The sequence below is a fragment of the Caretta caretta genome, chromosome 2, assembly GCF_965140235.1.
Source record: "Caretta caretta isolate rCarCar2 chromosome 2, rCarCar1.hap1, whole genome shotgun sequence".
Lineage (NCBI taxonomy): Eukaryota > Metazoa > Chordata > Testudines > Cheloniidae > Caretta > Caretta caretta.
This window is the reverse complement of record NC_134207.1, coordinates 157607015-157621792: the sequence shown is the minus strand read 5'-3', so window position 1 is coordinate 157621792 and position 14778 is coordinate 157607015. Positions and strand designations below refer to the sequence as shown.

Below are 14778 nucleotides of genomic sequence, written 5' to 3'. Positions count from 1 at the left end.
AAGGATTGCCACTTTTTATACAGGTTTCAGAGTAACAGCCGTGTTAGTCTGTATTCGGAAAAAGAAAAGGAGTACTTGTGGCACCTTAGAGACTAACCAATTTATTTGAGCATAAGCTTTCGTGAGCTACAGCATCCGATGAAGTGAGCTGTAGCTCACGAAAGCTTATGCTCAAATAAATTGGTTAGTCTCTAAGGTGCCACAAGTACTCCTTTTCTCTTTTTATACGTTACCTGTTTTATGTTGATCCTCTCCAGATTGCTGAACTTCACTTGAAAACAAGTAACAAAAGGCCAACTCCCAAAAAATCCATCCACAATTTACACTAGCCATGTCGTATGTCGAGACAGGATCTTGTAAACTTAGTTTGTACTATAGATTCCAGTGCAGTGTAGACATGTTCAATGAAGCTAATAATTAAATATGAAGACTTGACTGAATGCAGTAATTAATAAATTCTCAGTAACCTGTACCCTATATTGGAAACAAAAACTATAGAACCTGTATCTTACCTAATTAGAATTAGGGTAAAGTGAACAACAACAACAACAAAAATCAACCAGAAACTTTTGTTTCCCCCAAGTGTAACAGAAAACAGGAACAGGTTGTGAAACAAAACCAGCACTAGGACAGAACAGAGACAACAAGAGCAAAGCTTACTCCAGGTACTATACACTGACTTGACATTTGACTTTACTTCCTCTCCTTCTACAGCATAGGAGTTAGACTAGCTTTTTCTTCCAAGTGCAAGGAACATGAAAATTGAGGGTGCCACATACAAGCCACTCACATGTGGGTGCTCTTCATTCAACAGTGTGAGAAGCGTGGCTGCACACCATGATTCTTCAAACACCATTTTGTAAAGTGAAACTGCAGGAAGCTTTTCACATCACTTCTAAAGTTCTTAAGAAATCACTTCAGCATAGCAAAAGCCAAAACAAACAAAAAACCCCAAACCCCCAACACACTCTACTTTGAGCAGTCACCAAACCACAACCTCCCAAATGTTTTCTGGAAAATTCCAACTCTACCCTTGGGCCAGCATTAGCTAGTATAATTAGTTAAACTTGTAATGATGAAATAAAATGAACCCTGCCACAAAGGCATGCTACCCTTTTGTACTTTGCTGGAAAAGGATACTATATACAGTAGAACCTCAGAGTCATGAACATCTCAGGAACGGAGGTTGTTCGTAACTCTGAAATATTGATAACTCTGAACAAAATGTTATGCTTGTTCTTTCTAAAGTTTAGAGCTGAACATTGACTTAATACAGCTTTGAAACTTCACTATGAAGAAGAAAAATGCTGCTTTTAACCATCTTAATTTTAATAAAACAAAACACAGAAACAGTTTCCTTACCTTGCCATTTAAAAAACAAAACCACTTTCCCTTTATTTTTCGAATAGTTTTTAAACACAATACTGTACTGTATTTGCTTTTTTTTTTTTTTTTTTTTGGTTTGTTTCTACTGCTGCCTGATTGCGTACTTCCAGTTCCAAACGAGGTGTGTGGTTGACTGGTCAGTTCGTAAATCTGATGTTTGTAACCCTGAGGTTCTACTGTGTTCAGGACACTGTCCAATACAGGAAACAACAGAGATTATGACGGAACAAAAGCGCCTCTCAAAAGACATCAAACCTAATAAATATGAACTTTGACCATTATATTGTCTGTGGAAGACATTTCAGCAAGAATGAAAAAATGTGGTATACGATTATACTGAATTAGAGTGTCTAGCAACTTTCTATGAATTTGTGGATGTCCATTTGAGGCAATAAAAATAGCTGCCTGCCAGACAAACTTAGAAAATGGAGTATATGAAAATCCCTTAATCCCACTTGTTATATTCTTATATATAGCTGATATAAGCAAGTATAGCAGGTATTCAGGCTCAACAGAATGGAGTTAAATAAAGCTAGTAATGAGACTGCCCTGACCATTCACGCGTAGCCCTTTAGTCTCGCTCACCTAATTGAAGTAAGGGTAGCCATACCATGCCATGCTACCCTTACTTCTGCACTGCTGCTGGTGGCAGCTCTGCCTTCAGAGCTGGGCTCCCAGCCAGCAGCCACCACTCTCTGGCCGCCCCAGTATCAAAAAAAAGCATTCATGAGGAAATAACTAAAAAGAGGTCTATCATCATACATTAGTAGGGCCCTACCAATTTCACAGTCATAAGATTTTAAAAATAATACATTTCATGATTTCAGATATTAAAATCTGAAATTTCAGTGTTGTAACAGTAGGGGTCCTGACCCAAAAAGGAGTTGGGGGGTGGGGGTCACAAGGTTATTGTATGGTGGGGATGTGGTACGGCAACCCTTATATCTGCCCTGTTGCTGGCGACGGTGCTGTCTTCAGAGTGGGGCGGCCAGAGAGTGGTGGCTGCTGGCTGGGAGCCCAGCTCTGAAGGCAGACCTGCCACCATCAGCAGTGCAGAAGTAAGGGTAGCATGGCATGGTATGGCTACCCTTACTTCTGTGCTGTTGCCTTCAGAGCTGGGCCCTTGGTCAGCAGCTGCCACGCTCTGGCTGCCCATCTCTGAAGGCAGCAGCACAGAAGTAAGTGTGGCATGGTATGGTATTGCCACACTTACTTCGATGTTGCTGCTGGTGGGACGCTGCCTTCAGGTCTGGGAGCCTAGCAGAGAACGGCGGCTGTTGGCCAGCTGCCCAGCTCTGAAGGCAGTGCAAAAGTAAGGGTAGCAATACTGTGATCCCCCTAAAATATTCTTGCAACCCCCCTGCAACTCCCTTTTGGGTCAGGACCCCCAATTTGAAAAACACTGATCGCTCCCGTGAAATCTGTATAGTATAGGGTAAAAGCACATAAGAGATCAGATTTCACGGGATAAGACTCAATTTCATGGTCCGTGACACGTTTTTCATGGCCATGAAATTTGTATGGCGCTGTACATTACTAATATCCACAATAGCCTGGGCAATCCACCAGGACAATAACAACAGAGTCACATGTAGAATCATGAGAGACAGTAGATGGGATCTGCTTTGGGATGGACAACTCCAGGATTTTTCATTCAAAAAAAAAAAAAAAAAAGTGTTTTATTTTATTACTTAAACAGCCTGCCTGCAAGCATTAAGTTAGTGGTCTCAACATAAGCTCCACCTACCAGGAGTTGAGTCTCAGTTTCCAATAAAGCAGAAAGTCAGGGGAGGAGACTTTGGCTCTGCGGCCTGAGCATGCATCAACTCTTCTCCCTCAGGATCAAATCTGTTGTCATTTTTGGAGCCTCCACACTTGGAGCCCCATTTACTTCCATCACCTGATGACAGAGTCCCTCTGCTACAGGACTCATTGTAGTACAAATCTCTACCAGCATGCAAAGAGTTATACCCTACGAAAACCATCCCCCATTCCCAATTAAGCAGGCAGCTTGTCCTCAGAGAAGTCCTATCCTGGCAAGAAGAGAAAGTGCTTAGCCAAGAGAAGACTAAGGAGAGACACCCACCACAGTTTCACAAGCCTACAGGTAAGTAAAATGGGGTGGGATGTGGAGAAAAGGAACTTTGAAAGGTAAGAGTCCTATGCAAAATGTCTCACTTATTCGGGGAAGAAAGAGGGAGGTCTTCACCTAATCACAGACCACTTCATTCTTGGGGACCACAAAAACAATAGAGCCTCACCCTGTTATTCAACCTACCTAGACTGGAGCCCCTTCTGAGATCTTGTGCTCGGGGAAGTAGGAGGAGGAGACAGGTGAAATCCAATAGTGCAGAAGGTCCTCCCCTTAATGCCTCACATGGGACAGGGTACAGTGGTGAATTGCAGAGAACTACAGGCATTACAACGGATTTGTTTTTCAGCATTTTTTTTTAAACCATTCAGGGTATGTCTACATGGCAACCAGATATCTGTGGCTGGACCGTGCCAGACAACTCAGGTTCGCAGGGCTTGGGCTGCAGGGTTGTTTCCTTGCTGTGTAGACTTCTTGGCTCAGGCTGCAGCCCAGGCTCTAGGAGACTGCAAGGTGGGAGGGTCTATATAGAGAGGAAACAGCCCCGCAGCCTGAGCCCCGTGAACACAAGTCAGCTGGCAAGGGCCAGCTGCAGGTGTGTAGTTGCTGTGTAGACAGACGCCGAGTCAAAACTCACCCAACCCAGGCATTACTTTTATTTAGCCTGAAGTATGCTAGACACTTTACAGAACACAGTAAAGGCATGAACCCTGCCCCAGAGAGCTTCCAATCCAAATGTACATTTATAACATTAAGTTATAACTAGTAAACAGAGGGTGGGAGCATGGAGAAAGAGCAAAGATTATGGTTAACACCATGCAATTGCTTGTTTATCTTTGTCTGCATGTTGCAATGAGCAGGGGATTTGATGCAGTGCAGAAAGCTGAACAAGGAGATCAGAAGGGTTAGCATAAAGGCTGTAATCCCACAGAGTGAAGGTGGGGACTGGAAGAAGAGGAAAACTGGGACATGAACCACAGCTCCCTATGTGCACAGAAAGCATCTAGCACATTTAAACAAAACAAACAAGTGAAAGAAGGAGGAGATGGCAGAAGTTGTAGGAGGGTAATGTGGGTCAGGAACATACAGAGTGAGACAAGAATCCAGATGGTGCATTCTCTTTCCTCTTCCTATTCCTTCTGAAGACTAAGAGGGGAAAACCAACCCGACAGCTTTCTTTGACAGGCTAACAAGCTTTGTGGATAGGGGAGGGGGTGGGGAAGCGGTAAACATGGTATATCTTGACTTTAGTAAAGCTTTTGATACTGTCTTGCATAACCTTCTCATAAACAAACTACGGAAATGCAACCTAGATGGAGCTAGTATAAGGTGGGTGCAAAACTGGTTGGAAAACCGTTCCCAGAGAGTAATCATCAGTGGTTCAGAGTCATGCTGGAAGGGCATTACGAGTGGGGACCCACAGAGATCAGTTCTGGGTCTAGTTCTGTTCAATATCTTCATCAATTATTTAGATAATAGTATAGAGAGTACACTTATAAAGTTTGCAGATGATACCAAGCTGGGAGAGGTTGCAAGTGCTTTGGAGGATAGGATTAAAATTCAAAATGATGTGGACAAATGCTTCCCGCAGCTCCCATTGGCCGGGAACGGTGAACTGCGGCCACTGGGAGCTGCAAGTGGCGGTATCTGCAGACACTCAGGTAAACAAAGTGTCTTGCAGCCCACCAGGGGCTTACCCTGAAAAAGCTGTGAACCAAGTTTGGGAACCCCTGGTCTAGATGAGTGCAGGGGACCTGACTAGATGACCTCTCAAGGTCCCTTCCAGTCCTATGATTCTATGAAGTCTGGAAGTAGCAGGATTGGGAAGGCACAATCTCAGTTCCTGTCTCTCCCCCTGTCCTCGTGGCAGAAGGAGAAAGCACTGAGAGAGGTCAGTGGCACAGCACGGGGGCCAGGTACCGGTCAGTTCTAGCACACACTATTGGGTAGAAGATAGAACGGTCAGATTTTTACTAGTTTTTGCTGATAGACTAAATATTTCAAAGAGCACAGAGACGAAAAAGAGTGAGGTCTGGCCATGGATTGCATAGGGTGACCAGGTAGCAAGTGTGAAAAATTGGGACGCAGGTGGGTGGGGGTTAACAGGTGCCTATATAAAAGACAGAGCCCCAAATATGGGGACTGTCTCTATAAAATCTGATCACCCTAGAATGGCGGGTGGGAGGGAGGGAAGGAAGAAGGCAGCAGGAAGGGGATCAGAGGTGAAAAGTAATGAAGGCAGGGACAAAGGGGCATGGGAAAGGGGAAAAAGAAAGTCACCAGAAGCAAGGGGGCAGATGAGATGGAGCAGTAAGAAATCAAACACACAGTTAAAAGGCACTAGAACGCAGTACAGAAATCAAGTGATGCAGGGAAGTGGGAAGTCAGTCTTTTATCTAAAATGAGGCAAGAGAATCATATGAGAACTCAGGGAATGGGAGTGAAGTTGTGTAGTGATGACAGAGGGACAAGTCTACAGGCTCTAGAGGTCATGTCTGCTGTTCAGTGGAGTCCCAGCAGCTCTTTGTAAAATCCAGCACCTGTTGTCTTGGTGTCTGGTGGAGAGCGAGGAGATGGGATCCAGGGGACGCCTGTCCAGCAGCTGCAGACTCAGGCAGCAGAGCAGGGTAGTGTAGCAGTTGGAGGGAAGGTGGAGTCTCAACTTATGGACAATATATAGGTCCTCATACTCATGGACGCCCCCTCTTACTCATGGATGTTCTGGTGTTAACTTGTGTTTAAAGTTGTAAACAAGTAATCTCTACCAGAGGCATCAAGCATTATCCCTAAAGAAGGCCACAGCCAATCTTCAGCTATGAGATATTCACCGGTCACAGATGTGACCAACTGGAAAAAAATCTCTATTATCTTTATGAATATTATGTGTGACTCAGTTTCCCTGTCCAATTTTGTATTGCAGCTTGGCTGAATCAAAGAAAGCTCTAAATACGATGTTACAGAACCTAGTAAGACAGATAAAACAAACACAGCCTCCTTTGAAGCTGGGTAACAATGGTTAGAATATCAAATGATGGGAGAATTTACCTTCTTGGCTCCATCCAGGTTAGGATACATTACTTTTACACAGGTAAAACCTGAGATCAAAAGGCCCTTACCAGTTAAAAAGGTACCTCTGCCAGATAGGATGGGGCTTTTTGGGTGATCCGAGAGAGGCTGAGCAGGGATGTGTCAATGAAAAGGCTGACAGACAGAGAGACAAAAAGATTAGGTGGCAATGCAAGCACTGTAAATTGGTTCTCCAAATTCAGAGACAGGGAATAAACCAGACCTACCTGAGCTACAGATAAAGGGAATATGCAAGTAAAAGCCTCTGTTATTTTACATCTACTTTTCTAAGCACTTTGCAAAACAAATCATACTTGGTTTTGAAGAAGTTGTTTCGGTCTCTCTACAAACGTATGCTGTCACACAGGCTCCCAAAGAGAAACCCTAACCAATAGTTTCAGTCTCATATGGATTATTCTTAAGTGGTTTCCTCTCTTTAGTAATTCCCTCCAACCCAGGAGCAAAAGATCCTTCTGTTCAGTTAATTCCACAGTTTACACTAGCAGTTCTCTTTTGTTCCCTTTAAGCAGTAGCCTTATCTCAAAAGCCCTGTTTCCTTATGAGATTTCCCAGCAAACAGTTGTAACTAATATCTAGTTAACTTCAGGCATCTGAAAAAGGCTATTTTATTGCTTCTCCACAGGTTCAATGCTTCATTACCATTACAAGTTGAAGCAAAGGGTTTATGCATATCTTCACATTATTTTATGTGCACACATCCTCTTTTATTGGAGTGGGTAGGGTTATGAATTTTCATAGGTTGTGCTATCAGTAGACCTCTCAAGAAGTTTTAGTCTATAAAGTGCTGCCACACCTATAAATGTGACAGGAAACCAAAGCTTGTTAGCCTTGACCAGTTACTGTAACTGTTTTATCCCGTACCTGGTGATCACGATACCACCTCTTCAAGAATTCTTCTAAAGCAAATAGTAACAGCAAAAGTAGCACACCAAACTGGCACTCCCTGTGCAGTATTCAACTAGTAACACAATCATCGGCATACTTTGAACTTAGTTGATGTCAGACTAGTGGACCCAGGAGAAATTCTGCCAGAAATAGACGAACAGAGCCATAAGTAACCCGTAAGGAAAACGCCCCTCTCAAGCCTACAGTAACACTGCCTTCCTTTTTCCATTTTGGTCAGGCTTCTTGTTTTCTTTTACTTCTATGTAAATACCACCACCTCAGGCAGCCACCATCTTACTTACTTACAATGATGCAGCAGCAGCAGGGCCATGCATAAAATGTTCAATGTCCCCCAAAACCAGTCACTGATGAAAGTGCAAGTCATTTGTGAAACGGGGCATTGCGTATCACAGCAAAGTTATTTGGGGAATCCAGAGCACAAGGTGCTCTAGACATGGATCATTATTTTGCTTTTCATGTAAAGAAAGAGGCTTTTTTCTTCGCTGGGATTTTAAAACATCTTCAATAGTTCTGCAGTGTAAAAAAATGTTTTTGTTGCTTAAAATGTACATGAAACATACAAGCTCGGCAGACATACTTATATAATTGGATTTTAAAGCACTAGTTTTTCTGCTTTGTGATTTGTTTTTTCTTATTTGCTGTGGCATAGACTTGAGAGTATTCAAAATGAGACCCTGAAAGTAATCAAGCAAGGCAAATGTACTACCTTGCCATATGATGCACCTTTATAATGAACCAAGATACAGTGAAATTCCATTTATAGTGAAATAGAATGAAAGTCCAAATGTTTAAAACTATTTCTGACAGGGCACTTTTGCAACTAGTCTGATCCCAAAGTTTATTCTGTTGCCAGTTCGGATACATTATGCTAATGGTAATGCAGGTCGTCCTCACAGAAATGGTGAATTGGTGAAAGAGCTCCAGCCTCTAACAGCACTCCTTGCCAACTACTGACTGACGTTAATGTGTAGAAATAAGAAAGGGGGTTTCAAGATTTCAAAGAGAGAATAGTAGGAGTACATATAATATTCCTATGTGTGGTCTTTAGAAATGTGGACATGCTACCTGTATGAAAATAATGAGTAATATTCATGCTCATCCTGGAGTTGCAAAGCACTAGCAACTTACTCTGGTTCCCCTGCCTAATTGCTATGTTCTAAATTTTACTCAAGTTTGATTTAATTTTTTTTTAAATTTTCTTTTTACTAAATTACTAAAGATTTGGGCGGGGGCGGGGGGGGGGGGGGAAGGAAAAAGGTTTCCAAGTCCAACTGAAACAAATCTGGGTATACATTACAACAAAATACAACAACAAATATGCAACTTACCCAGTACCAAAATATGCAGCAGCATTGACAATAATGATCAACAAGTCCCAAAGGTTTATAATGGTACAACAGGATGCTTTGATATCCTTTTGAGAATCTAGACCTTTGTGGATTGCAAACATTAGAAATGCAGCAAGTAGGTGAACTCATGTCAGACGTTGTCTTTAACAACGAAAAAATTAAAGGAAAACAATCCTCCTCCGCTTTCATTAAGTCTCTGACTTTTGACTAGATTAATACAAGATTTCAGCCGTCAATTATGTCAGATTAAAGGCTTTTCAAAGCACCAAGAGCATTTTCAAATAAGATGAATAGTAACTCCTGTCTTTCTCTGCTCTGTTTTAAAAGAGAAACTCAAGTTCTAAGCTTTTGAGTTGAAGAAAGAGGAAACCACAACGAGGAAGTGCAAACGGTTGGTGAGAAGGGTCACATCTGAGTAAAACGTTAGCATCGTCAGGAGAAAATTTAAAAAAAAAATTCCATCTTCAATGGCAGCTCTAATACTGTACTTCACACACATTACTTCAGTTTCTCTTCCCACACACACAGCAAAATCAATTAGAGAGTCACACACTTCGTTGCTTCTGTAGCTGAGTGCATTATACACACCAGGGACACCTTGCATCCTTACATTCCACTTTACAAGATTCCTGGTAGCCACCCTCCTCTCTGTATTTCAGCAACTCCTGAAACCTCCCCTCTAAATCCTCTTCTCACGCCAGGGGCTCTGTGTACCCCTCATTCCTCTTACCATACCAGGGATCCCCACTGTCTCCCCATCTAGGGTTCTATGTATCCCTCATTTACCCCTTCTCCCATCCTAGGTGCTCTGTGCCCACCCCCCATACTAGGGACACCATTCTCCCTCCCTGTCGGGCATTCTGTGCGCACCCTAGTCCCCACTATGCCTCCCTTACTCCTCCCAATCCCCATGCTTATTTTATTACACTGGAAGGTGTCAATGGCTGCCATCCACTGGTTCTTTGAGCTACAGAAATTTACAGAGCTGGCTGAAGCTGCTGGCTCTGCTAAACAGATGGAAGGAGAGGTGGGGTGCTGTGTGCCCCTCATTTCCCTCTTCTGGTTTTCCAATTTCCCCCAAAATCAACAGGATTCTGCCTGCTGATGCCTAGAACATTTTCTGAAGCTTTGGCTTTGATGGGATGCGGTGTTCAAAAAATTAGCACATTGCATCCACACAGAGAAATAAGAAAAGGAGTACTTGTGGCACCTTAGAGACTAACCAATTTTCTTTTTGCGAACACAGACTAACAGGGCTGCTACTCTGAAACACAGAGAAATATTACTGAGCTGAGTATATGGTCTTGCAAGCTTGGCCAGTAAGTCTTGTGAGAAAGAATTTGAAGTGCTTATAATGTAAGTTTTACTCAGTATGGATCTATTAATTTTTATTTTTTTTAAATCAGAGACTATGGGGAATTTAGATTCCTCCCACTCCCAACACTATCCTCTTCTTGGTTTCAGGCAACAGCCCCAATACTTGCTGATGAGTTAACCCTTTCAACTTCCTCAGGGCTGCAGAAGTGGCAACTGCAATAGGCTCCAATGCCTATCACAACCTACTACAACTATCACCCAGGTTTAATGGTGGAACTGGGACAGACAGGGAAGATACAGGGAAAGGGCAGTACTGTAGGAATCTGCATGTAAGGACCACATTCCCTGGATTCTGCAAAGCTATGCTCCAAACGGGACTCGCTGCACCATGGGCCGCTTAGGCATTTCTGCCTCTGTGCAAAGCCATCAGCCATTCCTCCCATCCACAGAACAATCATGAAATGCTGCAGATGTCACTGCAGTTCTGAAGTAGCAACATCAGCCATGGAATAGCTCCCCTGCCCCCAATTGCACAATGTATCACACCTCAATAAGACCCCCATGTACAGGGTGACCAGACAGCAAGTGTGAAAAATCGGGATGGGGGTTGAGGGTAATAGGAGCCTATGTAAGAAAAAGACTCAAAAATCATGACTGTCCCTATAAAATTGGGACATCTGGTCACCCTACCCGTGTACCAAGTTTGTCTAGTAGGACTTTGCATCAGGGGAGGGGGAGAGGGTCATAGGAGAAGGATCTGCCTTTATGCCGGCATATTACAGGATATACCTCTTAAAGGGTTCATTTATACCTAATGAAATTAGCAACAGGCAAGCAGCTGTTTATCTGCTACAACACTGCTCTCAAGGCAGTAGGTTTTATTTTACCTGTAGTCCCTTACAGTTGATATGAGTTGAAGAGAAATTAAAAACATTATATGCCTAGCATTCTGATCTTTTACTGGACCAAAATGCTTTTTATAACTGTATCTAGTATGGTTCCAACACAATAAATCTCCTCACTTAGTACAAAATTTGGCAATTAAGTACCACCTGTCTCCAAGACTAGTTGAAACAGACTAGAAGACTTACATTTTACATCAGTTCAGGCACATTAATTTTAATTCTTTAATGCCTTGGAATGCATTTGTCACAGTTCTTTAATTTTTGAAAGGAAATAATTTAGATCAAGTGTAGATAGCTTAACAAAATTAATGCAAATAAATGATTTGACCTACCTCATCTCTTTTGGTGGGTAATACATTTTTCTCATAAAGAAAACAAAGTTTATATTTTAGGCATTATATTTAACTGTTCTTACTTCATTGTCAGTGGAAGGGGGGCAGAAACACCTCCAATTCCCTAGAATGCAATGCAGAACACTGGGAAGAAGCCTTGCTTTCTTTTGAAACCACTGTTGCACTATGGATAAGTGATGCATATTATTTATTGGTACATTTCCAAGCACTAGGGCAGAGGTGGGCAAACTATGGCCCGCAGGACTGTCCTGCCCAGCCCCTGAGCTCCTGGCAGGGGAGTCTAGCCCCCGGCCTCTCCCCCGCTGTCCCTCCTCCCCCGCACTTGCACAGCAGCATGGCTTGCGCTTGCCCACCTCCCAGGCTTTCCAATAAGCCTGTCCTGCCACTCTGAGCGACATGGTAAGGGGGCAGGACGTCAAGTGTTGGATAAGGGGCAGGAGGTCCCGGGGGGTAGTCAGGGGACGGTTGGATGGGGCGGAGTTTAGGCGGGTGGGCGGTCAGGAGACAGGGAGCAGGGGGCGTTGGATAGGGGGTGGGGTCCCGGGGGGTCGGGTCCCGGGGGAGGTGGTAGTCAGGGGACAAGGAGTAGGGGGCGGATAGGGGGCGGGGGCTAGGCTGTTTGCGGAGGAACATCCTTCTCTATCCAGCCCTCCATACCATTTCGCAACCCCGATGTGGCCCTCAGGCCAAAAAGTTTGCCCACCCCTGCACTAGAGTCTCCACCAAAACTAAGAAAGTTAACATAACATTACACACTAATTAAGTTTTATATCAAACTTGATCAATTTTAAATCAAATCAATACTTCTATTAGCTGCCAGTATCTCCAAATTCTCAGCAACCCACAAGTAAGTTTCAAACAGCTCACCTGTAACCTAGTAACAGGCCATATGCACAGCAAAGAAGTATTTACACTGCTAAAAATCCACACTGGAATTTCCCCCACCTTTTTTAAACCTCAGCTTCATGCACCGGCAAAAGAAATCACATGACAGGATGAGAAATACAACCACCTTTATGAAATCCTTATATTTTAGAACTTTAAAAATCTTTTACAACAATTTAGCAGGCATGAAGCAACTCTTTAAGAGTCTGACCAAGATTTTCAGAAGTGACTAGTGATTTGGAGATTCTCGATTTTTGGGTGTCTGAGTGGAGACCCCTTTAAAGGGACTTGATATTCAGAGAGTAGATGTTCGGCAGTTTCTCAAAATCAGGCCCCTTTAAGGAGTCTCCAGTTGGGCACTCCAGAATCACTAGTTACTCTCTGCATAGGCAGGGGTCTGCCTGCATGGATTCACGGCAGGATCAGGGCCCCGGTTAAAATTATGAATGGGGATACGGAGGGTGGAGCGGAGATCAATCTGAATTTATAAATTAAACCAATTGGATACAGACAGGATGCTACAGAGAAACAAAAAACAACTATATTTAGTAGGCATGAGTTTATTTTAAGTCTTTGTGACCATCTTCAATTATTTTAACTGCTCAGCCACCAACCGAACATTGCTCAGACAGGAAATGTTGGGAAAGTGTTTGCTGTCAGACCACAAAGTAGTTGTGCAGTCATAACTTCAAGTAGTTGCACTAAACTAGGATTAGAACTAGGGCTGTCAATTAAATCTCAGTTAACTCATGCGATTAACTCAAACAAATTAATCATGATTAATCACGCTGTTAAAAAACAGAATACCAACTGAAATTTATTAAATATTTTGGATGTTTTTCTACATTTTCAAATATAGCTATTTCAATTACAGCACAAAATACAAAGTGTACAGTGCTCACTTTATATTATTTTTATTACAAATATTTGCACTGTAAAAATTATAACAGAAATAGTATTTTTCAATTCACCCGATACAAGTACAATCTCTTTATTATGAAAATGTAACTTACAAATGTAGGGCTTTTTGGTTACATAACTGCACTCAAAACCAAAACAATGTAAAACTTTAGAGCCTACAAGTCCACTCAGTCCTACTTCTTGTTCAGCCAATCGCTAAGAGAAATAAATTTGTTTACATTTACGGGAAATAATGCTGCCTACTTCTTAATTACAAGGTCATCTGAAAGCGAGAACAGGCATTCACATGGCACTGTTGTAGCTGGCATCGCAAGACATTTATGTGCCAGATGCGCTAAAGATTCATATGTCTCTTCATCCTTCAGCCACCATTCCAGAGGACATGCTTCCATGCTGATGGCGCTTGTTAAAAAAATAATGCGTTAATTAAATATGTGATCAACTCCTTGGGGGAGAATTGTATGTCTCCTGTTCTGCTTTACCCGCATTTTGCCATATATTTCATGGTATAGCATTCTCGGATGATGACCCAGCACATGTTGTTCGTTTTAAGAACACATTCACTGCAAATTTGACAAAATGCAAAGAAAATACCAATGTGAAATTTCTAAAGATAGCTATAGCTAGTGTGACCAGACAGCAAGTGTGAAAAATCGGGACAAGGGTTGGGGGGTAATAGGCACCTATATAAGACAAAGCTCTGAATATTGGGACTGTCCCTATAAAATCTGGACATCTGGTCACCCTAACTACAGCACTCAACCCAAGATTTAAGAATCTGAAGTGCCTTCCAAAATCTGAAAGGGATGAGGTGTGGAGCATGCTTTCAGAAATCTTAAAAGAGCAACACTCTGATGTGGAAACTACAGAACCCAAACCACCAAAAAAGAAAAATAACCTTCTGCTGATGGCATCTGACTCATGATGATGATGAAAATGAGCATGCGTCAGTCTACACTGCTTTGGATGGTTATCAAGCAGAACCCGTCATCAGCATGGATACATGTCCCCTGGAATGGTGATTGAAGCATGAAGAGACATATGACTCTTTAGTGCATTGGCATGTAAATATCTTGCGACACTAACTACAACAGTGCCATGCAAATGCCTGTTCTCACTTTCAGGTGACACTGAAAACAAGCAGCAGGCAGCATTATCTTCTGCAAATGTAAACAAACTTGTTTGTCTGAGCAATTGGCTGAACAAGAAGTATGACTGATTGGACTTGTAGGCTCTAAAGTTTGACATTGTTTTATTTTTGAATGAAGGGGGTTTTTTTGTACATAATTCTACATTTGTTAGTTCAACTTTCATGATAAAGAGATTGCACTACAGTACTTGTATTAGATTGATTGAAAAATACTATTTCTTTTGTTTTTTACAGTGCAGATATTTGTAATAAAAAATAAAGTAAGCGTTGCACACTTCGTATCCTGTGTTGTAACTGAAATCAATATATTTGCAAATGTAGAAAATGTCCAAAAATATTTAAATAAATGGTATTCTGTTATTGTTTAACAGTGCAATTAATCGCAATTAATTTTTTTTAATTGCTTGACAGCCCTAATTAGAACATA

General features: G+C 42.2%; 1 protein-coding gene across 2 annotated transcripts in view; it reads right to left on the bottom strand.

Moving 5' to 3' along the window:
• LOC125631914 (palmitoyltransferase ZDHHC11) overlaps positions 1-14778 on the bottom strand; it is a 91707-nt gene that overhangs the window by 63669 nt on the left and 13260 nt on the right. Inside the window, exon 1 of one of the 2 annotated variants that reach the window (XM_048839383.2) lies at positions 8800-9135. The exons of the other annotated variant lie outside the window; for it this stretch is intronic. Within the exon in view, the coding sequence (XP_048695340.1) occupies positions 8800-9009 (210 nt within the window). The 5' untranslated portion in view covers positions 9010-9135. Of the gene's footprint in view, positions 1-8799; positions 9136-14778 lie in introns of those variants that run through there. 2 annotated transcript variants of the gene reach the window in all.